This window comes from Nerophis lumbriciformis, linkage group LG07 (assembly GCF_033978685.3).
Source record: "Nerophis lumbriciformis linkage group LG07, RoL_Nlum_v2.1, whole genome shotgun sequence".
Taxonomy (NCBI): domain Eukaryota; kingdom Metazoa; phylum Chordata; class Actinopteri; order Syngnathiformes; family Syngnathidae; genus Nerophis; species Nerophis lumbriciformis.
Window position 1 is genome coordinate 20,247,501 of NC_084554.2, and position 26,700 is coordinate 20,274,200.

Sequence of the window (26,700 nt, forward strand, 5' to 3'; positions counted from 1 at the left end):
GGGTAAGACTAAAAATAATCTATCACGTCAAAAACATGGCAGTACATTAATGCACATAATAAAGATAATTAAAAGAAAAGTTCCACAAACTAATGATTGATAGCCGGTGAGCATCACCAGTTTCATCTGTCAGCATGTCACACTAATGCGGCTGAGCCAACTTACCCTGGCCAACAATGCTCGCTGAGGGATGGTTAGAGCGACTAATACAACTTCGATACAGCGTTTTGGCATTTTGTAAACATGTACATATTTTGTTGCAACTTTTAAGAAGTGTCATCTTCTTGATTACTAACAACATAGTCTAAATTTATTTGCGGGATGTGCCAAAAAAATTCACACACTTGTTAAATAACTTTTTTTTTAAATAGTTTTGTCTTGTTCAGACTAGCTTGCATGTTTGCATGATTTTTATATTTAGTGTTGTGTTTGTGGTGTTGATTTAGGCAAGAGGTCACCTTCACAATGGTTGGAAACCATGCTGAAGGATAGCGGTATGAGTTTCCTGGTGTCAAAGTTTGAAGGAGGAGGTCTGCTTGGTCAGCCTACTCTCAGGGAACTGACAGGCCCTTTCAGCACAAGAGCCGCCCTGCAGTGGATGGATCTTCTCCTGGCTTCTCTGGACTGTTACAACACCTTCATTAGTTTGCATACAATCAGACCTAATCACATGCTTAGTAAGTAGCATTTGAAGTCAGAGTTTCTTGAGCTTTGGCTGAAAGGAAACCAAAAAACTTTTATTGCGTTCCCAAGGTTTCAGGGATGAATCGACTTTCTTGTCCTCTGTACGTTTCTTTTTGATGGAGCTTGCAAAAGAAGGGCTGGCTGTAGCAGAGACTTGCTTCTGTGTGAGCCACAGGATCTCTCCCTTCAGTCCAATCGAAGTGGACCAGTACAACTACAGCAAGTGCACCATTGTTGTTCGTCTGTTGGAGTTTGCCACCATGCTTCTGGTCAAAGGAGGCCAGGACTTTTGCAAGGTGTGACTGTTTGCTGTCATCACTTCTGGTTCATTTGTACTCATTCTTGGACCTCTTCACAGCTCCTAGAACAAGATCTTTTTTGCTCACATTTCTTTGAGCTTACTGCCATGGTGGTGTGTGAGCCGTCCTCCGTGGGATTCAACATGGCAGATGTGGAAGTAATGAAGAACTTACCAGACGTGTGTGTCCCTCTGCTCAAGGCCCTGCTAACCTCACCTTACCGTGCACGTCTGGAACCTTGCTTGAATACTACAATTTCACACAAAAGGTTCTCCATTTGTGTTAAACATGCTTTACAGTATAGTCCATTACATATTTCATAATAATATTGTTACTATTAATATCATGTACTGTACACATATTTGAATGACAGGAAGTATTTTAATTGACAATTATCTTCTATGAAACCGATCATTTCATTTGATGTATTGTTAATTTTAAATTGTGGAAATTACTTAATTTATCAGAATGCTTTATTTTATTCCAGGACATTTGTTTGAACGAGTTTATGTTGACATTTGATTGTAGAGCTAGTTTCCGCCTCATTAGAATCTTTTTGGAACTTCTGGAAATTACCATGTTATCTTACATGTTAAGAATTATAATGAAGGATTATTGCATTTTCCACAATTTTGTGTAATTTCTTTATTTTCCAAAGAAAATAAGATGAAGTCAATTTTTGTTAAGAGTGTAATGTTTGAGTTATTTTTAGCATTTAAACCTGACAATTATTTATGTTACTTTGCTGTACAGTTGGAAGGGGATTCATATGGCACCGTTCATCACGGTTTACCTGACACAGGAAACTGTTTGAATTGGGTTGCACTGTCCATCTTAGCCACCAAATAGCAGTAGAGTTTTGAATATCTTAAAATGGGTTTTATGGCAATTCCAACTTCAACCTCAGCGTTAGTTGGGTGACACTTTCCATCATTTTCAGCAGACTGCATTGCAAGATAATTTACCTTCCCTCTTCCTCTTACAGGAGATCCCCCTGGAATGGGGCCGTATGAATCCTTTTCCCACTATAAATAATTTAAGTTTACTTCTTTTAATTCCAGTTCAGTATGGTGGAATTAATTAAATTCTAATTACAATTGTTCAAATTAATTTCTAAATTCTGAATGTTGCACAAGCCTGATTTCTGTGCGGTACAAGTTAATAAATGTCATACTTTGTGTAGTATAGAAAACAAATACATTTTCTTACATACTCACTATGTACGCTAATGTGCATAAGCAAATAAATATATGTTTATCTTTTGTTACTCTTCAGTGTTGATGCACTTTTTGCTGTTGACTTCTACCGGTCGGGACGCAATGGACGACTGGAAGTGCTTCTGTCTTCTTGTAAGCAGCTCCACAAAGCTGGATTCCTCCTCTCCATTCTGCAGAGTCAGGTACTGTTAAAAATCGAGTCAAAATGCAAACTCATGCACAAGCTTTTGAACACGTTATTCTAACTTTTTCTCTTTGATTGACATTATAGGCAAGTGCCAAGTCGCTGGGCTCACGACTTCTCATGAGCGTGTATAACAGCATAGCACCAGCTGATAAGAAGTCACTTCCATCCTTTGATGTAAACACCAAGAAGCTTGCTGATGGTCTGCTGCAGCTTGCCTTTTCTCTCACTCCACTGGTCAGTGCCTCAAGGTTCATTGCAAAGTACCAAAGTCACATTTCTTTCTTTTATTGGACTTTTGTGTTCAGGCAGAGCAGCTACTGGACATTCTGCTGACTGGAAGTCACTGCCAAAGCTTCCTAAGCGTTTCTCTTTCAGAGTACTTCTACAGCCTCTTCCCCATGCCCATCAACACCGAGCTGCTCAAAAACCTGAATACTGCTGTACCTCGCCTTATGACAGCTGCCTCTCTCAATCCAAGCATGGTACTCGTGCTTCTTTATGTTTGGCAAATTCTTTTATAGTACAGTCCTTCCTTGTTGATTGCTTTTAATTAGTTCCAGACCCGATTAGTTATATACTACTTTGCAGTAGTTAATTATTTTTAAACAGAATATTTTCACAGTAAGAGCATATACAAAACCAGTTTCTCAAAAAAAAAATTACATTATTTGAGCCCTTAGACTTGAAATAACACCCTTAGGGCCTGATTTAGTAAAGGTGTGCGCATACTAAACCACATGCAAACCTGATAGGGGTATAAAAGGGGTGTAAAAAAAAAAAGAAAAGATTTTCGAATAAATTGCGTTACATATTTGTAATGGTTCTTCATCAATTAAAAAAAAGCAAAAATTGTTTGATTTGTCCAGCCGCTCGGGCAAATCATATTGTTGATGTAGATGATGATATCTGCTGGACAAATGTATTTTACAAAAGAGAAGTGTGTGATACTTGTGTGACTCTTGTTGCACTATTTGCATTTGACTGTATTAGATTCTTAGGTAGATTTGTATTTAACAAAACCAGTTTTCTTTTAAGTAATATAGAAATTTTTCACAGCTGTTTATCTTTTTTATGGAGGAATGTAGTTAATCATAGCACTGTCACCCACTGTTAGAAAGTATTGATTTTGAATCGACAATCGTCTTGAATCAAGAATCAATTCTGTATCTAATCGTTCCCCTCAAGAATAAAATCAAATCGAATCGTGTGGTGCCCAAAGATTCACAGCCCTTTAAAGCTGATCTACGATACATGTGCAAAGTGGATTGCAAATGTTAAGTGAGCAGAATAAGACATGTAATCCATTTTCCTCTCTGTCTTCATTAATATGCAAAATATATGCTGATCATCATCAATGTTGGGACTAACGCGTTACAAAGTAACGTCGTTAGTTTCGGCGGTAACTAGTAATCTAACGCGTTATTTTTTATATTCAGTAACTCAGTTACCGTTACTACATGATGCGTTACTGCGTTATTTTACGTTAATTTTTATGTAGTATTGGCTAGAAACAGAAGATCTGAGTGTGTTTTATTGGAGCGCTGCGGTGTCGTATTTCTGTGTCACAAGGAAAAGAAAAGGCGTGCTTTGTGTGGGTGGGGGTGAGGGGGGGCTCCCAGACCGTAGTTGAGGGGCGCAGGGGAGACGTTCCTCCAGGGCCTATGTACTTCGGGGCTAACAACCTTCACTTTACCCGGAAGTGGGTCTTTACAGCTGAGGGTGAATGACGAGGTCGGCGGTTTGTTGCAACTTTGTGACTTTATTGGACGCAGCCATCCAACGAGCTAGAGCACCTGCACGCACGCACTCACTGTCGCCGTTCCCTCACCTCTCTCGCCCACTCACTCACTGACGTCACCCACCTCACATGCTGTCATATCTTAAAGGGCCACACACACACACACACACACACACACACACACACACACACACACACACACACACACACACACACACACACACACACACACACACATACGCTACTCTCATAACAACTAACAAGACATCATGGCGAAGCCAGAAGTCGAGTTTCTTAACATGGAGACATTCTCAATACTTTTCTTTTGTCGAGCACAAAGAAAATAACATTTTAGTTAAATGTAAGTTGTGTCTTGGATCAAAGATCCTATCTACTTAAAGTTAAAGTGCCATTATGTTGCAGCTATTTAAAATAGTTTTGTCAATTTGTTCTGGCCTGCAATAAATTGGCCCTTTGAAACATATATTTGTCTTTGTGCGTTGTATGTAGACCACATTGCTTTCTGAATTCAGTGATGCTAATGCATGTCAAGTTGATCAACAGATTGTATTATTCTCCAGTGCAATAACAGTACTGAAATGAAGGCTAAAAGGGCATTAATGGTATCCTTAAAAAAAAATAAGAAAAAAAATAAGTAACTAAATAGTTACTTTTCACAGTAACGCATTACTTTTTGGTGTAAGTAACTGAGTTAGTAACTGAGTTACTTTTGAAATAAAGTAACTAGTAACTGTAACTAGTTACTGGTTTTCAGTAACTAACCCAACACTGATCATCATTGTGTAGCACGCTCAATACGATTTATCAACACTCATCACCGTTTTGCGAGCACTATTTTGCGTTTTATTTTGCACATGTCACAAGGATATGCAGACTGACACAGTTCCACACACAGCTGCAGGGTCAGTGCTTGCGCTGCACAGACTGACGATGGAGAGACGAAAATCCTCTGTCCTACGTGTGTGTGTCAACATTTTGGACGGTCAGAAACAAAATTTAAGACATATCGTCTATTCAGCAATTTTATAATTTTATAGCTGCTACAGGACTTCAGGGGCTGATTAAAACAAATTCAATTGATACGTTTTGCTGTCCTTAGTATTTTTTAATGACGTTTGTTTTTTTCATGTAGAATACATTTTATAATTTATAATTTTATAATTTTTGTTATCGAAAAAGACTTCTTTAAGTTTGCTTTTATTTTTTGCGTCTTCAGCGGAGTAATGTGCAGCCTCTCACCAATGAGCGCACCTTCAGCTGTCAAAAAAAAGTGCTGTCATTGTACAGTTGATGCAGTGCAGGACTGCTTTTAAAATGCCCATGAAAAGTAGTAAATGTCTCCTGCATGTTTGAAAACATAGCAAAACGCCACACATAGGAGCATGTTAACATGCATTTGCAATAAATGAGTGTCTCCGTGGTGATGCCCCATATAGTACACACAACATACTCATTTGAATAAGGCGGTCTGCACCACTTTACAATTGCACACGCAGTTTTATTAAAAATACACCCACTAATAGTACATGCTATTTTATAGATTGCACACGCTGTTTACCGTGTGATGTTTGAATCCTAGTAAATCAGGTCCTCATTATCACCTTTACACTTGTCTTACCCTAAAAAGTAGACATAATAATAGAAAATAAGACAGTACTGTTGTACTGCGACAATGATCTACTGTGCAATGCAGCATGGTAACTTAAGTATTGAATTTTTAATTATTAAGTATTATAAATTAAGTTTATTTAGCCATTTTTATGTTTGAAAGTGCTTTAAAAATTGCTTAGATATGCTCTTTTTTATTACTAAAAGACTTTGTAAAAAACACAAAATTCAGACGACTGTATTAGTATCAGTGTTTGTGTGCCACAGAAGATAAACTACGTACTTGGCCAGTCCAATAATTCTGATAGGAAATAATATTAATATTATTGCAAAAATAATGTGTCAATCGTTCTGTTCATCTTTTCCTCAGGTCAGTATGCTGCTGAATGGCATCTTAGACCACAGCTTTCGGGAACGTTCATGCAGGAAAAGCGTGGGAAAAGAGCTGGTGGAAGAGGTGCTGCAAAGATGGAGTAACCTGCAGTCATGGTGGAGCGGACACGCTTCTAATGCAGATGGCAAAACTGCGACACTAATGTTGCTCTCCAAACTCCTGCAGGTATTATGGTGAAGCCTTTTTCTTGTCATGATGTGGTCTTTGCTAAATAATCACTATTTACTGACTTATAATAAGGGCTGTCCAAAATTTCAGCGAGGGCCACATACACAAAAGAATGGATGTACTGTGATACATTAAATGCATTAAATAAGCTAAAAACAATCCAGTGTTTATCTAAACATGCTTTATTCTAACAAAATATCAACATCTTTACTTTTTTAACTTTGTGTTATAGCTTACTAAGAAAATTAGTATGATAGTGTACATTCCCAAAACATGCATGTTATGTCAACTGTCCATCCATCCATGGAGACTCTAAATTGGCCATGAAAGTAAATGTGAATGGCTGTTTGCAGGCATGAATGTATGTGTTATGTGATTGACAGGCAGCTGTCAACATGCTCCTTACCCAAATTCAACGCTAGATCACCTGTGACCCTAATGAGGAAGATGTGTGAATGTGCAGTGAATGAATGATGAGTTCTCAGTTCTCTGTGAAACGGTTTGAGTGTCTAGAAAAGCGCTATTTATATCTAATCTATTGTTATTATTATTATTATAATTATAAAAATAAGCTCAAAAAATTAAAAATGGCATTAGTGTCATTTGAATAATAATAAGTAGTCGTCACCATCTACCTCCACATGCGTTAATGCTATCACAAGATTGGTTCTGTTGTATTGTGAAAGACAAAACAACACAACTTGAGCTTTACCTCAAACGACCATGTGGTCAAAGACAGCTGTACTTTCTCATGCCCTCCAAAACATTAGTAAAGTTAATAGTTATTACTTATATTTAATTGTTCTATATTTACAAAATAACAGCCTCTCTCCAAGTATTGCCTTATTCTAGTTAACATTTGGCCCCCTTTATATTATTTGTTGTAATCAAAGACTTGTTGTTATGTCACTGTAGCTTTACTTGGTTCTGGAGAGTTTGTGTTATTACAATTGTACTGCAGTGTTTTCCTCGTTTATTAATAGTAAGCCATACCGTAGTAATTTTCATAGTTATATTCTTATGAAGAAAACATAGGCAATGTTGTTATTTAGTTTACCAAATTAAGCTTCTAATATTTTTTCTTTTTAACGTTTTTAGATTGACTCTTCTGTGTGCAACAACGTCAACAGTGAAGGATTTAAAGCGGTGTTTTCCACTTTTACTTCACTGATGGTCGACATGAGTCTACCACTCAACCTGAAGGTACAAGCTATGGCGCACTTACACTGTGTGTCCACTAGGTGGGACACTTCTGTTCAATTGTGAATGACTAGGGAATTACATTGGCAAGTCGAGGAGAGACGTATGGGCTTCTCCACTTAGGCTGCTGCCCCCGCGAACCGACTATGGATGAGCGGAAGAAGATAGATGAATGGCTTAGTCTATACTGTAATAACATGCAGTATTTATTAGGGTTGTTAACGAGAAACCGGTGCGACCGAATATCCGGTTCGAAAATTGGCCGGTTCGGCTACGTCGGTTACAGCCCCCTCAATCGATAAGATTCGGCTGTGAATTCTGTAGACGCAAAAACCGGTTATCGCCCGCACTAGAAATCAGTTGATGGTTTTTGTCTTTAAAACAACACGAAAGTCAGGGTTGTCCGTGAAAGTCAAGTGCTTGTTCAATCAATCAGTCAATCAATGTTTACTTATATAGCCCTAAATCACGAGTGTCTCAAAGGGCTGCACAAGCCACAACGACATCCTCGGCTCAGATCCCACATCAAGGCAAGAAAAAACTCAACCCAATGGGATGACAAAGAGAAACCTTGTTACGTTTCTTACGTAACTGGAGACGAGAATACACGTAGATACATGGACGATACATGCGAGACGAGCAATCATGTGACAGTTTATCTTTAAATTACCTCTAAAGTCAGGGCTGCCCGTCAAATAATTACTGATTTACACAAGATACGTAACGTCAACACCGTGGACCGTCTACGTGCTGTGCCATTCATTGATATTGTAACATTCCAAGGAATGGGGGTTCAGACAAATTCCCAATTTGTCTTTAATTATTTCACAAAATGCAACGTTCTCGTACAATGGACTAAATCTCTGTGTTTCGCTCTCTTTTCCGGCACCATTCAAACGACCTTTCATCTCCACAAAACATGTCACTTCCCATCCTTGTCCCTGAAGTCTCGCCCCCCCCCCCCAGTCAAGCCATAGGCTAGAACCCTTCGGTGTCTGAGAAGACACTGACTTGAATTGACTCGAACTCGTGGAAAATAAATATATTTGACATGTGTTTGCCTTTTTATTTTATTTAACACCTTATATGTGTTTTTTGTGATGTAAAAAAAATGTGTCCATCAAAAAATGTTAACCATAGAATCGAATCGCTCATACACCGTATCGAATCTTATTGAACCGTTTATACACTAAATGGAATCGCATTGAATTGTTCTTTTTTTATAAATAAATTGTTTTTGAATCACATTGTAACCCATACATTGAGATGTGAATCAAATCTTCCATCACAAATAGATTTGCCTCTCTAGTATTTATGTGTAAGTCTAAGTTTAGTCTATACCAGGCCTGGGCAATTATTTTAACTCGGGGGGCCACATTGAGAGAAAAACAGTGTGCGCGTGCTTGCATGTGTACGAATAACTGTAAAAATCTGCTGTACAGTATGTTCACTTGGGTCCCCTTTTTCAGGAACACTAATGCAATAACTCACAATATCGTCTGATTGAATGCTAAAAACGTTATGACAGACCACCTCAAAAAATGGAATGGAATTATTTCTTTTACTGAATGAGACACCCAGAATACATGAATGTGGGATTTTAAATATTAAATATGAATAATAAAACACTGAATATCACTGAATATAAAGTACTGTAATATCATGGAATATTTATGTGTAAGTCTAGCCTTATCAATACTGTAATATCATGCAGATGTTTTGTCTATACTATAATATCATGCAGTATTTATTTATGTGTAAACAAACTCACACTGTCGTTGGACAGGATGACTGCAACATTTCAAAGATAATTTTCTTGCTCAGAATTGAAATCACAATGATTTGTACTTTTTTGTTAACTGTACTTAAATACTTTCCTATTGTATTTCTCGAAATGATTAATTTTGTGTTATTCCTCTTCAACTTCAACAGTCATCACCTTTTCAAGGCAAAGATCCCTGGTCTCAGCTAAAACCAAAGCAAGATCTATCCCTGTGTCAACTATGTAATATATATATGTTTATATATATATATATATATTACATAGTATATACTATATATATATATATATATATATATATAGTTGTTTTTAAAAGACAAAGCTTTGTGTTGTTATAATTGGCTGATGTCAACATTTAGTTTTTTTGTCATTGTGGTTCATGCTGTTTTTCCAAAGTTCAGATGGCCACTTTGCTGTACTTTGGGCTCCGCTGCTGTAGAAGCTAACTGTTAATGGCCGCTATAGTCTTAGTACTGTACTATATTTGTTTATGCTATGGTCACATACTGTATATGGATGCGAGTCACATGGTGGTCACCTGACAGGTTTTTCCTGTGATAAACGGGGAAGTCCTTTAGCTGCCGCCTTGTTTTATCATACATTACTGCATTGGCACATGGCATTGTTTTTGTCCGATTTGTTGCAACAATCAACCTTAATGCATTGTTGCAGCTCGATTATTTTTCTGCACGTCATGCCATGCGTGTTTGTGAGACCAGCGGGTGAAGTTTTCCGCCGTGCTTGGGGGGGTGTGGCCACGGGATGAGAGACTAAAGAGAGAGAGACGAGGCGTGCGGTCAAGTCCATCCATCCATCCATCCATCTTCTTCCGCTTATCCGAGGTCGGGTCGCGGGGGCAGCAGCTTAAGCAGGGAAGCCCAGACTTCCCTCTCCCCAGCCACTTCGTCCAGCTCCTCCCGGGGGATCCCGAGGCGTTCCCAGGCCAGCCAGGAGACATAGTCTTCCCAACGTGTCCTGGGTCTTCCCCGTGGCCTCCTACCGGTCGGACGTGCCCGAAACACCTCCCGAGGGAGGCGTTCGGGTGGCATCCTGACCAGATGCCCGAACCACCTCATCTGGCTCCTCTCGATGTGGAGGAGCAGCGGCTTTACTTTGAGCTCCCCCCGGATGACAGAGCTTCTCACCCTATCTCTAAGGGAGAGCCCCGCCACCCGGCGGAGGAAACTCATTTCGGCCGCTTGTACCCGTGATCTTGTCCTTTCGGTCATGACCCAAAGCTCATGACCATAGGTGAGGATGGGAACGTAGATCGACCAGTAAATCGAGAGCTTTGCCTTCTGGCTCAGCTCCTTCTTCACCACAACGGATCGATACAGCGTCCGCATTACTGAAGACGCCGCACCGATCCGCCTTTCAGAATCAGAATCAGCTTTATTGTCATTACGCAAGGTAACGAGATTGAGGCCATTCCATACAGTGCGATGTGTGCATCTCACCATCCACTCTTCCCCCACTCGTGAACAAGACTCCGAGGTACTTGAACTCCTCCACTTGGGGCAAGATCTCCTCCCCAACCCGGAGATGGCACTCCACCCTTTTCCGGGCGAGAACCATGGACTCGGATTTGGAGGTGCTGATTCCCATCCCAGTCGCTTCACACTCGGCTGCGAACCGATCCAGTGAGAGCTGAAGATCTTGGCCAGATGAAGCCATCAGGACCACATCATCTGCAAAAAGCAGAAACCTAATCCTGCATCCACCAAACCAGATACCCTCAACGCCTTGACTGCGCCTAGAAATTCTGTCCATAAAGGTTATGAACAGAATCGGTGACAAAGGGCAGCCCTGGCGGAGTCCAACCCTCACTGGAAACGGGTCCGACTTACTGCCGGCAATGCGGACCAAGCTCTGACACTGATTATACAGGGAGCGAACCGCCACAATAAGACAGTCCGTTACCCCATACTCTCTGAGCACTCCCCACAGGACTTCTCGGGGTACACGGTCGAATGCCTTCTCCAAGTCCACAAAGCACATGTAGACTGGTTGAGCAAACTCCCATGCACCCTCAAGGACCCTGCCGAGAGTATAGAGCTGGTCCACAGTTCCACGACCAGGACGAAAACCACACTGTTCCTCCTGAATCCGAGGTTCGACTATCCGGCGTAGCCTCCTCTCCAGTACACCTGAATAGACCTTACCGGGAAGGCTGAGGAGTGTGATCCCACGATAGTTGGAACACACCCTCCGGTTCCCCTTCTTAAAGAGAGGAACCACCACCCCGGTCTGCCAATCCAGAGGTACCGCCCCCGATGTCCACGCAACGTTGCAGAGTCTTGTCAACCAAGACAGCCCCACAACATCCAGAGCCTTAAGGAACTCCGGGGTCTCTCATCCACGGGATGAGAGACTTAAGAGAGAGAGACGAGGCGTGCGGTCAAGTTCAGGGGTTAAAATGCGTGCGGGCCTGCTGATCACTCTCCGGATGGGGGTGTCACTGATGTCATATTAATAAATTGTTTTCTAATATTTTCGCGATTGACCGGTAGGGTGAAGTGAAGTGAAGTGAATTACATTTATATAGCGCTTTTTTCTCAAGTGACTCAAAGCGCTTTACATAGTGAAACCCAATATCTAAGTTACATTTAAACCAGAGCAGGTGGGTAAAGTGTCTTGCCGAAGGACACAACGGCAGTGACTAGGATGGCGGAAGCGGGGATCGAACCTGCAACCCTCAAGTTGCTGGCACGGCCGCTCTACCAACCGAGCTATACCGTCCCATGTATGCCAAAGGTTGTCTGGTCGATCACGATCGACGAGTTAGCGACCACTAGTGCGGACTGTACCTCACTCTAATACTACTATTAATACTATTTTGTACCTACAGCCCAACAATAAAACTACTTGGTACCTCCATTCCCACAATAGTACTACTTTGTATTTCTTTCCTAATAATAATACTGTACTTCCAACATTAATACTACTTTGTACCTCTAACACTAACACTATTTTGTACTCCAGCACCAATACAGCTTTTTACATCCAACACTAATACTATGTTTAATCTCCAACGCTAATACTACTACAACTAATACTGCTTTGTACCTCCAACACTAATATTACTTCATACTGTACCTCCAATGCTACTACTACTACTACTACTACTTTGTACCTCCATCCCAATACTAATACTACATTGTACCTCCAACCCCACATTAATACTACTTTGTACCTCCATCCCAACACTACTTTGTACCTTCATCCTAAACTAATAATTTTTTCTACCTCCATTCCAAAACTAATACCACTTTGTACCTCCAACCGAACATTAATACTACATCCCAACACTAATAATACTTTGTACCTTCGTATTAAACTAATATTACTTTCCACCTCCATTCCAACACTATTACTACTTTGTACTTCCTACAATAATACTACTTTGTAGCTCAATCCCAACACTAATACCACTTTGGACTTCCATCCCAACATTAATACTGCTTTGTACCTCCATCCCAACACTCAAACTACTTCGGTTATTAGCACAATGAAAATATGCTGAAAAGTGGCACCAAAGGGATTGCGTATTTAATACAAATGTTTTTTTTAAGTTTACTTCACTTAACATCACAGTTTAATAGATACAAGTCTGCTTTTCCAGTGTGTTGTGTTTGTTTATTCGACTTGAGTTCCTTGAGTCTTGTTTCTGGTGTGTTTAGAGTCAAGCCTTGCCGCTGCTGCCTTTCTTCACGTGCATCCCAGAGGAGCCGTTGGCTGAACTGCAGAGAGCACTTCAATCTCTGGTGGCGTCTCACTTTCCAATGCAGTCTGATGAGTTTGCAAAGGGCTCTCTTCACCGTAATAACTACATGGACTGCATCAGGAAGGTGAATGTGACAATTTTTATCACCGATATTGAAGAAAAACGTTCTTATATCCTCCATAGGTGGATTTAATGTACACCATTTATTTATTATCTGTCTTATGTAGAGAACCTTTAGCAACAAAAATAATGCATCAAGGCAGACTAACACTTTATGGCTAACAAACATGTTTGCTGGCATTAAGAACTTGATAGATCTATTTAAAAAACACTCACATGAAGTAATATTTCTCGTAGCTGCTGGATGCCTTGGAGCTTTCTCAAAGCCCGCTTCTCCTCAAACTGCTTGCTGACATTTTGTGTCGGGAGAGAAAGCACATCATGGAGGAACAATTTCAAACCTGCTTCCAGAGAATTTCTAAACGGTCAGTAAAGTTTATGTTAACTTGTGTCATTGTTTTGACTTTGTTTGAATGGTCAGGTTCAAACCATACATTCATCATGTACATTTTCACAGTCGACTCAATACAGTGGAAACACGTATGTCCATGATGACTTAAGAAGACACTTTTTGTTTGTAATAAGAAGAACACAGTGTACCAGGAATTACTGACTTAAATGTATAATATATTACATAATATAGAGTACCCTCTTTCTCTCTGGACATGTCCAGGATTTAAATCCTATCTTTCCAATCAGAATGGCTTATTACCTTTTCTGCATACACACTGAACAATAGTTTAAGATGGAGAGAACTTTTGAGTTTTGTGCCTGTCGACTGTAACCTGATTTTAAATAGAGCTTCATGATGCAACAAACAAACAGGAGCAGTATACAAAAAATACCCCGGACTCATCAAAAGTTTAATGTCATTGTTTGTCAGACATAAGTATGTGTTATCATATTATTAATAGGGTTGTCAAAAGTGTCAATAGTTTTATACCAAGTTGATACCAACACACCAAAAATATATAAATATCTGCTTCGTTAGTACCGAAGTATGTACACTTCTTCCTCAGGGAGACACTGTTCTGTCAAAATGAGCTGCACAATGTACTGTACTGTACTTGTGGCACATTGTAGAAATAAAATACTGTAAAAATAAAAAGAAAAGAGCAAAAATGTAAAATAGATTAAAAAAGGCCTAATGTAATAAAAAAGACTGAAAAATTGGTACGAAAAAGAAATAAAAACACAGATTTTTCTTAAGCTGTATATTTCAGCCTTTTTATTAGCCTATTTAATTACAAATGACATGACGTCACACTCTTGCCCAAAGTGGAGGAGTTAAAAACCTAGGAGTCTTGTTCACGAGTGGGGGAAGAGTGGATCGTGAGATCGACAGGCGAATCGGTGCGGCGTCTTCAGTAATGCGGACGCTGTATCGATCCGTCGTGGTGAAGAAGGAGCTGAGCAGGAAGCCAAAGCTCTCAATTTACCGGTCAATCTACATTCCCATCCTCACCTATGGTCATGAGTTTTGGGTTATGACCGAAAGGACAAGATCACGGGTACAAGCGGCCAAAATGAGTTTCCTCCGCCGGGTGGCGGGTCTCTCCCTTAGAGATAGGGTGAGAGGCTCTGTCATTTGGGAGGAACTCAGAGTAAAGCGGCTGCTCCTCCACATCGAGAGGAGCCAGATGAGGTGGTTCAGGCATCTGCTCAGGATGCCACCCGAACGCCTCCCTAGGGAGGTGTTTGGGGCACGTCCGACGGGCAGGAGGCCAAGGGGAAGACCCAGGACAGGTTGGGAAGACTGTCTCCCGGCTGGCCTGGGAACGCCTCGGGATCTCCCGGGACGAGCTGGAGGAAGTGGCTGGAGAGAGGGAAGTCTGGGATTCTCTGCTTAGGCTGCTGCCCCCGCGACCCGACCTCGGATAAGTGGAAGAAAATGGATGGATGGATGGATGACGTCACACTACCACCATAAGAAAAATATTAATAACAATAATGTTTGTTTTTTTATTGTCAAAGCTCCATGCCACTGCTGTTCTTTTTAGAATGTAAAATAGTTGACTATTGTTGTTATTTATGATCATGTTCATAAGCACAGTATTTTTTGTTTTTATATACTAGTTTTTATATACACTGCTGTTCTTGTTTTTGAATGTATTTACCTCTTAGCAGTTCATACTGCAATTTTAATTCACAATAATCTTAAATACTTGACACTTCGAAACACTTTTCGATAAATTAGTGACTTAAAAAGATATGGGTTCAGTTTTTTAAATTTTTTTATTGTGGTATCAAAAACCTATCGAAAATTGTGGAAATTCATAGTATCGACTACTGAAATTCTGGTATTGTGACAACCCTAATTGTTAATTTCATCATTATCATCACCTGATTATACAACATTAAAACATGTAAACTCTCATCTCCTGTTCAATGCAAAGTCCATCCATCCATTTTCTACCGCTTGTCCCGTAAGCTTCAAAATAAAAGAATGTGGTATTAATCTGGATTGTACCACAGCAATTTATAAAATGCAAATATATGTATTTTTTTTTTTATTTTCAAATTGTTATTCACAGTATGAAAGAGTAGTGCATAAAGTTGTATCATCACTGTAGTCAAAACATACCAGACAAACAAAAAACGTTATTATCGTGCATTCTTTTAATGTCGCTGAACAGAGTCACAAATAGATCAGCAAACAGTAATTATTTTTGATTATTTTGGTTATGCTGACTTCAGCCAGTCTTGTATGAGGTATTCATGCATAGACTGTTTATGTCTAATATTATATTTTTTGTGTGCGTTTGTTTTTAGGCCCAGCAGTGAGCGACAGCTGCAACTGGTGTGCACAGTTTACAAGGTGATCCAACAGGGTGACGTGCTTCAGGCCGTGATGGACAGAGTTCTGCTGCCTCTCGTCTCTTACTGTAGCACCAAGACACTCATTGACTTCTTTGTGGCAAATGTTACTGAGATAATGGCGTCGCTGTTAAGTCGTTTCACCAAGGTTTGTTTTTTTTTTTAATCTGTAAGTAAATTGGACAGTAAAATCTGTTTGTTTTGTGCTGTCCTCTGAATTTCATGCAGAAAATATCAATCTGTTATTACTTTGCTACTGTGTTAGTGAGAACATATTTGTTACAGTCAAGTGAATCAGCATTTGAGATGCAGTTGCTGAAGAAGAACGGCTGCTGCAAGCTGATGGAGCTGTTATATTCTCGGCTTCCCAAAGAAGAAGTATATTCTAAGGAATCTCTCATCAATATGGCCTATTGTCGTTTAAACAAAACGGAGGGAAACGAGCTGTCAAAGGCACTGATCAAGTAGGACTCCTGCTAGAATTTGTTCCACAAAAATGTTGTGTGATTCACATGACTAAATGTTCCCCACAGGTTCTGCTTTGAAGCCTTTACAGAGAATATGACTGGTGAGACTCAGCTCCTGGAGCTCAGAAGACAATACCACTGTGCTGCATACAACTGTGCCATTGCGGTCATCAGCTGCAGCTTCAATGAGCCCAAATTCTACTATGGCTTCCTCTTCAGTGACAAACCAGAGAAGGTCTGAAGCATACTTGCATCGATAAATTCAACATGGTGTTGTACCTCAAAACTCCTGCTTTGCTCTTTCCCAGAACCAGTTCATTTTGGAAAATATCATAGACGTTAAAAGGACCTACAACTTCCCGATTGTCATTGAGGTATGTCTAAATACTTTTGATGGTTAAAAAATATCACATCTGGACCGTTTATGTCAGGGGTCGGCAACCCGCGGCTCCGGAGCCGCATGCGGCTCTTTGATCACTCTGATGCGGCTCAGCAGCTTACTTGCTGAACCCCCCAATTTTCCCGTGAGACTTCCGGATTTTAGTGCCTCTCGCAGAAAACTCCCGGGATTGATATTCACCGATTTTCACCCTTATGGCTATGATAAGGGCGTGCCATGAAGGTACAACATTTGGCGCCCTCTACATTCTGTATTAACAGTGTGCCAGCCCAACACTTGTTATACAATATACATCTTCTGCTTGCACACGTACGTGACAGCAAGGCATACTTTATGAGGGGCCGTTAGGGACATTATTCAGAATTACCTCTTACATACACTACTGAAATGCTCTCACACAAACAACTGAAATCTTTTTCTTTTATACACACTACTGAAACACTCTTATAAACACTACTGAAATGCTCTTACATACACTACTGAAATGCTCTCACATAAACAACTGAAATGTTTTTCTTTTATACACACTACTGAAACACTCTTATAAACACTACTGAAATGCTCTTACATACACTACTGAAATGCTCTTATAAATACTACTGAAACACTCTTATAAACACTACTGAAACACTCTTACATACACTACTGAAACACTCTTATAAACACTACTGAAACATTCTTACATACACTACTGAAACACTCTTATAAACACTACTGAAATGCTCTTACATACACTACTGAAATGCTCTTATAAATACTACTGAAACACTTTTATAAACACTACTGAAACACTCTTATAAACACTATTGAAACACTCTTATAAACACTACTGAAACATTCTTACATACACTACTGAAACACTCTTATAAACACTACTGAAACATTATTACATACACTACTGAAACACTCTTATAAACACTACTGAAACATTCTTACATACACTACTGAAACACTCTTAAAAAACACTACTGAAACACTCTTATAAACACTACTGAAACATTCTTACATACACTACTGAAACACTCTTATAAACACTACTGAAACATTCTTACATACACTACTGAAACACTCTTATAAACACTACTGAAACATTCTTACATACACTACTGAAACACTCTTATAAACACTACTGAAACATTCTTACATATACTACTGAAACACTCTTATAAACACTACTGAAACATTCTTACATACACTACTGAAACACTCTTATAAACACTACTGCAATGTTTTTGTCTCACGCACACACACGCACACACCTGGAATTATTTTTCACTAGTATGTATAAACGGATTTCACCTGTGTGTGTGTGTGCTTTTTACACGTCCGTGTGAGAGACAACAATTTCAGTAGTATGTGTGCAAAGATTTCAGTTATGTGTATGAGCGCATCTTACCAGTGTGTATGCAAGCATTTTACCAGTGTGTGTAAGAGCATTTTACCAGTGTGTGTAAGAGCATCTTACCAGTGTGTGTAAGAGCATCTTACTAGTGTGTGTGAGCGATGTTGCATTCCGGTTCCGGTCACCAATAATCCCCGCCCCTTTTCAGACAAGTTTTTTTTTATTTTATTTTTCTTAAAGCCAAGTTGTTGACAAAATGTCTGCCGACAAGTAGCTTAACCGAGGCGGGAGCTCCACTTCATAATTTGAGGGCTTCAGCGGAGAATATAAGAACACTTTCAATGCAACAAGGGTCGGGCTGCCGCCGTGGGTCGCCCCTGCAGGACGCGGCACCTGAGCGGCCACACAGGTGCCTTTCTCCTCCCGACAGCCAAGCAGCCTGGAGCAAATGTTACCTTGCGAGTTTACACTGCAGCATCATCAAGTGCAACGTTTCAGTTCATGGACATCGAAGCAAGAGGAGGAAAAGGTAATTAGACATTATTTATTTCTAAATGATTGTTGAATCCCTCGAAATGTAAGGCGACATGGCATTGTAGTGCGCTACAATGGTAACATGTCGAAATGTGAGTCACGTCGTGGTACGTCAGTAGCTAATCAAATACTAATGATAATGGATTACAATCATTTAGTGTTTTTCTATCGACTTGATAAGGGGTCCCCAAACTACGGCCCGCGGGCCGGTTACGGTCCACCAAAGTCCAACATCTGGTCCGCTGGGGGAAAAAAAAGTTGTATTATTATTTGCAATCTGTTTTTTCTAATCCATATTTTGGTGTCCCCTAGCCGCTCAGGCAAATCATATTGTCTAAAAATGCATTTCCCTGTATGACTTATATTGTCTTGGCTGTTTTCATGTGATCTGATTGTTACATTCTTATTCCAAAGTCACCACACAGCTGCGTGACCATTTCAACAAGGACAGAATAAACAACCTCTGGATTCATGGAACTTCTCTGCACACAAATATATTAATTGGAATATTCAATCAATTTCACATAGAAACATTGTGATTATTATTTTCAACAGTGTGTTGAAAACAACCTTTTTTGGCTCAGAAAGGTTCCTTATGTCTTATTATTCATATGCTTTCAATACTTGTCGGTGTGTAATTCCAGACATAGATGTAAACATTAATGAGACAACAATTAACATTTTTCAACAAGTGAACCCACTTGAAAATGATGGCAACTATGGAATAGACATTTTCACTTCAATTCTGCACTTTATTCAGTGAACAATATGTGATATATAAGGTTTGTTAAAATGTTTTCTTCTCTTGTGCAGTGTATTCTGCAAATTAACATTTTGTAAAAAAATAAATAAATAAGGAACCTGTTATACAGACATATATGAAGTTGCCCACTTTATTATTGCAAATATCAAAATAACACTGCAATATGTTTGTGCTGTAAACATTTATGTTTCTACCGTTGAGGTTTTTAAGTTATTTTATGTTCTGACGAGTAATGCCCCCACCATCACACACACTTTGTCAAAATCTCCCCAAACTTGTCCCAAATGTTTGTGCTACACAATTTTTTTGTCTTATGATTATTGTATTTAGGCTAGGTGTAAATATTAACACATTAACTTAAACTATAATTTTAGACAAACAATATATATTGTCTGACTACAAGAAGCATTGAAAAGTATATAAATAATAAGGCATAACAGGGGCGTCACTAGCTTTTAAGGACAGGGGGGGCTTAACCCCCAGGAGATGCACAGGATGCGAGCGAACGTAGCGCACGAGCAAAACACTTCACAAACGGCTAACAAAGACTTATAAATAATTCATTGTTATTATTATTATTTCAGTCGGTTTATTTTCAATCTGTGTTCAGTACAACAACAAACATGGCTTTGCACAGTGATATTTTGTTTACAGCATCAACAAGAAACAATTACTTGCATGATCCTTCAAGATACACTGAAACACAATGAAAGTGGTGGCATTAGCCTTTATGTTATTAATTCACAACATAGAGGCTAATGCCACCACATTAGCTCACAATACAATAATTGTTTGTTCCCAAATATTTTGAAGTTGCACAGATTACATCTTTGGCACATATGTGACTAAAATGGTTGTAAATTAAAGCCCTGGAAATATTACTTAGTTACTTGAATTAAAATAATATCTGGATCGGGATAATTTGGCTTAAATATATATATATATATATATATATATATATATATATATATATATATATATATATATATATATATATATATATATATATATATATATATATATTATGGCAAGCCGTTAAGGAAATTAAATATATATGGAAGTCTGAATAGAAATGAGAAAGGTTTATATATACTGTAAATAAGAAAGACTTAGAGTCCGTCTGCTGATCTGAAAAAGAGCCAAAGCTGTCAAAGAGTTGAGGGATCATCTTCAAAGTGCAATGCTGTAACAAATAATGCAAACAATAAAATATAACTTCCAGGGCTTGAGATTAACGTAGTCCCGGGGACGGTAAAAAAAATGCACGTGACGAAATGAAATGCTCCCCGGGACAATGGCTTTTAACCATTGTTTTTCTTTTTCTTTTTATGTATTTATTAATTTTACATTTGATATTAAATGTCTTGGTTTTTCCTCCCTCTGAAAATACAATACAATAAAACAAATATATTTAATGATGTTTTTTTCATTATTTTAACAATAGGATAATGTATATTACTTTATATAGACTCTACTAGAAACACAAAACTTAAAAACTAAATTATTTACAATTGCAGACACAAGGTTTCGTGCAGCTTCACTCATTGTAAAGGAAGACGGAAGTCCACGCAGGAGAAAAATGACTACAAAGATGGTGTCTGGGTTTTTCTTATATATATATATATATATATATATATATATATATATGCAAGGTCGCAAAGAAAATGCGGACTGGATTTTGAGTGATGTGGGCATTTTCTACAGGTAAAAGCCAGTAAATTAGAATATTTTGAAAAACTTGGTGGTAGATTCTCTTGGCCTGTTTTGCTGCCAAATATATATATATATATATATATATATATATATATATACAGGTAAAAGCCAGTAAATTAGAATATTTTGAAAAACTTGATTTATTTCAGTAATTGCATTCAAAAGGTGTAACTTGTACATTATATTTATTCATTGCACACAGACTGATGCATTCAAATGTTTATTTCATTTAATTTTGATGATTTGAAGTGGCAACAAATGAAAATCCAAAATTCCGTGTGTCACAAAATTAGAATATTACTTAAGACTAATACAAAAAAGGGATTTTTAGAAATGTTGGCCAACTGAAAAGTATGAAAATGAAAAATATGAGCATGTACAATACTCAATACTTGGTTGGAGCTCCTTTTGCCTCAATTACTGCGTTAATGCGGCGTGGCATGGAGTCGATGAGTTTCTGGCACTGCTCAGGTGTTATGAGAGCCCAGGTTGCTCTGATAGTGGCCTTCAACTCTTCTGCGTTTTTGGGTCTGGCATTCTGCATCTTCCTTTTCACAATACCCCACAGATTTTCTATGGGGCTAAGGTCAGGGGAGTTGGCGGGCCAATTTAGAACAGAAATACCATGGTCCGTAAACCAGGCACGGGTAGATTTTGCGCTGTGTGCAGGCGCCAAGTCCTGTTGGAACTTGAAATCTCCATCTCCATAGAGCAGATTAGCAGCAGGAAGCATGAAGTGCTCTAAAACTTGCTGGTAGATGGCTGCGTTGACCCTGGATCTCAGGAAACAGAGTGGACCGACACCAGCAGATGACATGGCACCCCAAACCATCACTGATGGTGGAAACTTTACACTAGACTTCAGGCAACGTGGATCCTGTGCCTCTCCTGTCTTCCTCCAGACTCTGGGACCTCGATTTCCAAAGGAAATGCAAAATTTGCATGGTTGGGTGATGGTTTGGGGTGCCATGTCATCTGCTGGTGTCGGTCCACTCTGTTTCCTGAGATCCAGGGTCAACGCAGCCGTCTACCAGCAAGTTTTAGAGCACTTCATGCTTCCTGCTGCTGACCTGCTCTATGGAGATGGAGATTTCAAGTTCCAACAGGACTTGGCGCCTGCACACAGCGCAAAATCTACCCGTGCCTGGTTTACGGACCATGGTATTTCTGTTCTAAATTGGCCCGCCAACTCCCCTGACCTTAGCCCCATAGAAAATCTGTGGGGTATTGTGAAAAGGAAGATGCAGAATGCCAGACCCAAAAACGCAGAAGAGTTGAAGGCCACTATCAGAGCAACCTGGGCTCTCATAACACCTGAGCAGTGCCAGAAACTCATCGACTCCATGCCACGCCGCATTAACGCAGTAATTGAGGCAAAAGGAGCTCCAACCAAGTATTGAGTATTGTACATGCTCATATTTTTCATTTTCATACTTTTCAGTTGGCCAACATTTCTAAAAATCCCTTTTTTGTATTAGCCTTAAGTAATATTCAAATTTTGTGACACACGGAATTTTGGATTTTCATTTGTTACCACTTCAAATCATCAAAATTAAATGAAATAAACATTTGAATGCATCAAATAAATATAATGTACAAGTTACACCTTTTGAATGCAATTACTGAAATAAATCAAGTTTTTCAAAATATTCTAATTTACTGGCTTTTACCTGTATATGAACAAGTGGAATGGATTGGATACCGACGCACTAAAGGGGCTCTCTACCTTACGCTATGAAGTGAGGGGAAACTGAGTGAATAATGACAAGTTATATAATTATTTATTTAAACTCATATTCGGGCCACTTTATAATGAATATGTCGGCATGTATTTGTAAAAAAAAAAAAAAAAAATTGTCCCCAAATTATTTAGGGGGGCTTAAGAATATTTTAGGGGGGCTTGAGCCCCCCTAAAACAGGCCTAACAACGCCAATGAGGCATAAGGAACCTTTTTTGAGCAAAAAAAAGGATATTTAATATGTTTATGTGAAATTGATTGAATATTCCAATTAATATATTTGTGTGCAGAGAAGTTCCATGAATCCAGAGGTTGTTTATTCTGTCCTTGTTGAAATGGTCACGCAGCTGTGTGGTGACTCTGGAATAAGAATGTAACAATCAGATCACATGAAAACAGCCAAGACAATATAAGTCATACAGGGAAATGCATTTTTAGACAATATGATTTGCCTGAGCGGCTAGGGGACACCAAAATATGGATTAGAAAAGACAGATTGAAAATAATAATACAACTTTTTTTTTTTCCAGCGGACCAGATGTTGGACTTTGGTGGACCGTAACCGGCCCGCGGGCCGTAGTTTGGGGACCCCTTATCAAGTCGATAGAAAAACACTAAATAATTGTAATCCATTATCATTAGTATTTGATTAGCTACTGACGTACCACGGCGTGACTCACATTTCGACATGTTACCATTGTAGCGCACTACAATGCCATGTCGCCTTACATTTCGAGGGATTCAACAATCATTTAGAAATAAATAATGTCTAATTACCTTTTCCTCCTCTTGCTTCGATGTCCATGAACTGAAACGTTGCACTTGATGATGCTGCAGTGTAAACTCGCAAGGTAACATTTGCTCCAGGCTGCTTGGCTGTCGGGAGGAGAAAGGTACCTGTGTGGCCGCTCAGGTGCCGCGTCCTGCAGGGGCGACCCACGGCGGCAGCCCGACCCTTGTTGCATTGAAAGTGTTCTTATATTCCCCGCTGAAGCCCTCAAATTATGAAGTGGAGCTCCCGCCTCGGTTAAGCTACTTGTCGGCAGACATTTTGTCAACAACTTGGCTTTAAAAAAAATTTAATTAAAAAAAACTTGTCTGAAAAGGGGCGGGGATTATTGGTGACCGGAACCGGAATGCAACATCGCTCACACACACTAGTAAGATGCTCTTACACACACTGGTAAGATGCTCTTACACACACTGGCAAAATGCTCTTGCACACACTGGTAAAATGCTTGCATACACACTGGTAAGATGCGCTCATACACACTGGTAAGATGCGCTCATACACATAACTGAAATCTTTGCACACATACTACTGAAATTGTTGTCTCTCACACGGACGTGTAAAAAGCACACACACACACGGGTGAAATCTGTTTATACATACTAGTGAAAAATAATTCCAGGTGTGTGTGTGTGCGTGAGACAAAAACATTTCAGTAGTGTTTATAAGAGTGTTTCAGTAGTGTATGTAAGAATGTTTCAGTAGTGTTTATAAGAGTGTTTCAGTAGTGTATGTAAGAATGTTTCAGTAGTGTTTATAAGAGTGTTTCAGTAGTGTATGTAAGAATGTTTCAGTAGTGTTTATAAGAGTGTTTCAGTAGTGTATGTAAGAATGTTTCAGTAGTGTTTATAAGAGTGTTTCAGTAGTGTTTATAAGAGTGTTTCAGTAGTATATGTAAGAGCATTTCAGTAGTGTTTATAAGAGTGTTTCAGTAGTGTATGTAAGAGCATTTCAGTAGTGTTTATAAGAGTGTTTCAGTAGTGTATGTAAGAGCATTTCAGTAGTGTTTATAAGAGTGTTTCAGTAGTGTATGTAAGAGTGTTTCAGTAGTGTTTATAAAAGTGTTTCAGTAGTATTTATAAGAGCATTTCAGTAGTGTATGTAAGAGCATTTCAGTAGTGTTTATAAGAGTGTTTCAGTAGTGTGTATAAAAGATAATGATTTCAGTTGTTTATGTGAGAGCATTTCAGTAGTGTATGTAAGAGGTAATTCTGAATAATGTCCCTAACGGCCCCTCATAATACTTGGTCAACAGCCACACAGGTTACACTGACGGTGGTTATATAAAACAACTTTAACACTCTTACTAATAATGCGCCACACTTTGAACCAAAACCAAACAAGAATGACAAACACATTTCAGGAGAACATCTGCACCTTAACACAACATAAACACAACAGAACAAACACCCAGAATCCCATGCAGCCCTGACTCTTCCGGGCTACATTATACACCCCTGCTACCACCAAACCCCGCCCCCCTGTGCGTCGGTTGAGGTGGGCGGGGTTTGGGGAGGGGGGGGTTGTATCCCGGAAGAGTTAGGGCTGCATGGGATTCTGGGTATTTGTCCTGTTGTGTTTATGTTGTGTTATGGTGCAGATGTTCTCCCGAAATTTGTTTGTCATTCTTGTTTGGTGTGGGTTCACAGTGTGGCGCATTATTAGTAAGAGTGTTAAAGTTTTTTTGTTTTTTTTATACCGCCACCGTCAGTGTGACCTATGTGGTTGTTGACCAAGTATGCTTGCTGTCACCTACGTGAGCAAGCGGAAACCCCATACAACGTGTGGCTGATCAGGCACGCTGGCTGTAGTAGGTGCTATGTGCTGTACTATCACGGCACGCATGACGCTGACAAGCGCCATTCATTTAAATCCTGCGTGCCGCACTGGCTTTCAAATTCCATATAAAGGTGTGGGCAGCGTGTCTGAGACCCCTGGTTTATACATAGCACAAAGCAAAAGAAAAACTTTGTATGCAATGTTATTTCATTTAAAATTTCAAAAAAAAAAATTTGCGGCTCCCATTGTTTTCTATAATTTGTGAAACTGGTCAAAATGGCTCTTTGACTGGTAAAGGTTGCCGACCCCTGGTTTATGTCAACAGCGGCGTCAAAGTGGGGAGGGTTCGGTTGATGTATGTAGGGCTTTTGTACCAGAGTCCCAAGCACAGGGGGGCCCTGGGCTTTTGTAATCTATAGGTCGTCCTCAGACGGGTTTGTTTGTTAAATTTTAAGAATTTTATGCCATTTAAATATGTAATTTATTTTAAGAAAGACATCATAAAAATTCAGATCCAATTAATTTTGCTGTCAAATTTCAATAATAAGGTTGCTTGAATCAAATGAAGAATATCTCGGACTACCTACAGCCCCCAATCAAAAATATGGGTGGGAACCCATATGTTCCGGGGACATATGGGTTACCCACTATGTAACAGACTGTGGTGATCTAACCTGTGGTGCCGCGTCCCACCAGACTGAGTCGGACTCCTCTCCCTCATCCCACCCTAACTGGGTGGGATGAGGGAGAGGGGGCCTTTAGGAGTCTTCTGTATGGGTGCCTAGAATTTGCTGCTACGCCCCTGTATGTTGACAAACGCGTCAATGTCAGAAAACTCTAGTTCTCGTCCAGCGTGTTCTGATTACTAAAAAGTGCTGACTTTAATTGATGTCGACATAAAATATGAGAGTCAATAGGTAATTTCCATGAAAAACATTTTGTTTATGTTGACAGGTGATGTAGTATAATTAATTTCAACATTATCACTAAACAGCAACATAACTCCTCTCTAATTACACAACATGCACACACACAGTTCCCATTCGGTGCAAGCTTCAAAATAAAAGCATGGTAGTATTCATCTGAATTCTACCGTAACAACTAACAAACAGCATACTTCATTTATTTAAAATCTTCTGAAATGCGAGCCAGCAGAAGGAAGATTGATTGATTGATTGATTGATTGAAACTTTTATTAGTAGATTGCACAGTGAAGTACATATTCCGTACAATTGACCACTAAATGGTAAGACCCGAATAAGTTTTTCAACATGTT

The 26,700-nt window shown here is 39.3% G+C and overlaps 1 protein-coding gene across 5 annotated transcripts in view; it reads left to right on the forward strand.

Moving 5' to 3' along the window:
* The window catches only part of prkdc (protein kinase, DNA-activated, catalytic subunit), a 149,977-nt gene that overhangs the window by 52,305 nt on the left and 70,972 nt on the right, over positions 1–26,700 (forward strand). For all 5 annotated transcript variants that reach the window (XM_061965688.2, XM_061965689.2, XM_061965690.2 and 2 more), the window contains 14 exons: positions 447–677; positions 754–980; positions 1,043–1,251; positions 2,259–2,382; positions 2,472–2,621; positions 2,693–2,869; positions 6,125–6,313; positions 7,415–7,519; positions 12,977–13,144; positions 13,378–13,505; positions 15,853–16,045; positions 16,183–16,361; positions 16,431–16,599; positions 16,673–16,738. In XM_061965688.2, coding sequence (XP_061821672.2) covers positions 447–677; positions 754–980; positions 1,043–1,251; positions 2,259–2,382; positions 2,472–2,621; positions 2,693–2,869; positions 6,125–6,313; positions 7,415–7,519; positions 12,977–13,144; positions 13,378–13,505; positions 15,853–16,045; positions 16,183–16,361; positions 16,431–16,599; positions 16,673–16,738 — 2,315 coding nt within the window. The remainder of the gene's footprint in view (positions 1–446; positions 678–753; positions 981–1,042; positions 1,252–2,258; positions 2,383–2,471; positions 2,622–2,692; positions 2,870–6,124; positions 6,314–7,414; positions 7,520–12,976; positions 13,145–13,377; positions 13,506–15,852; positions 16,046–16,182; positions 16,362–16,430; positions 16,600–16,672; positions 16,739–26,700) is intronic.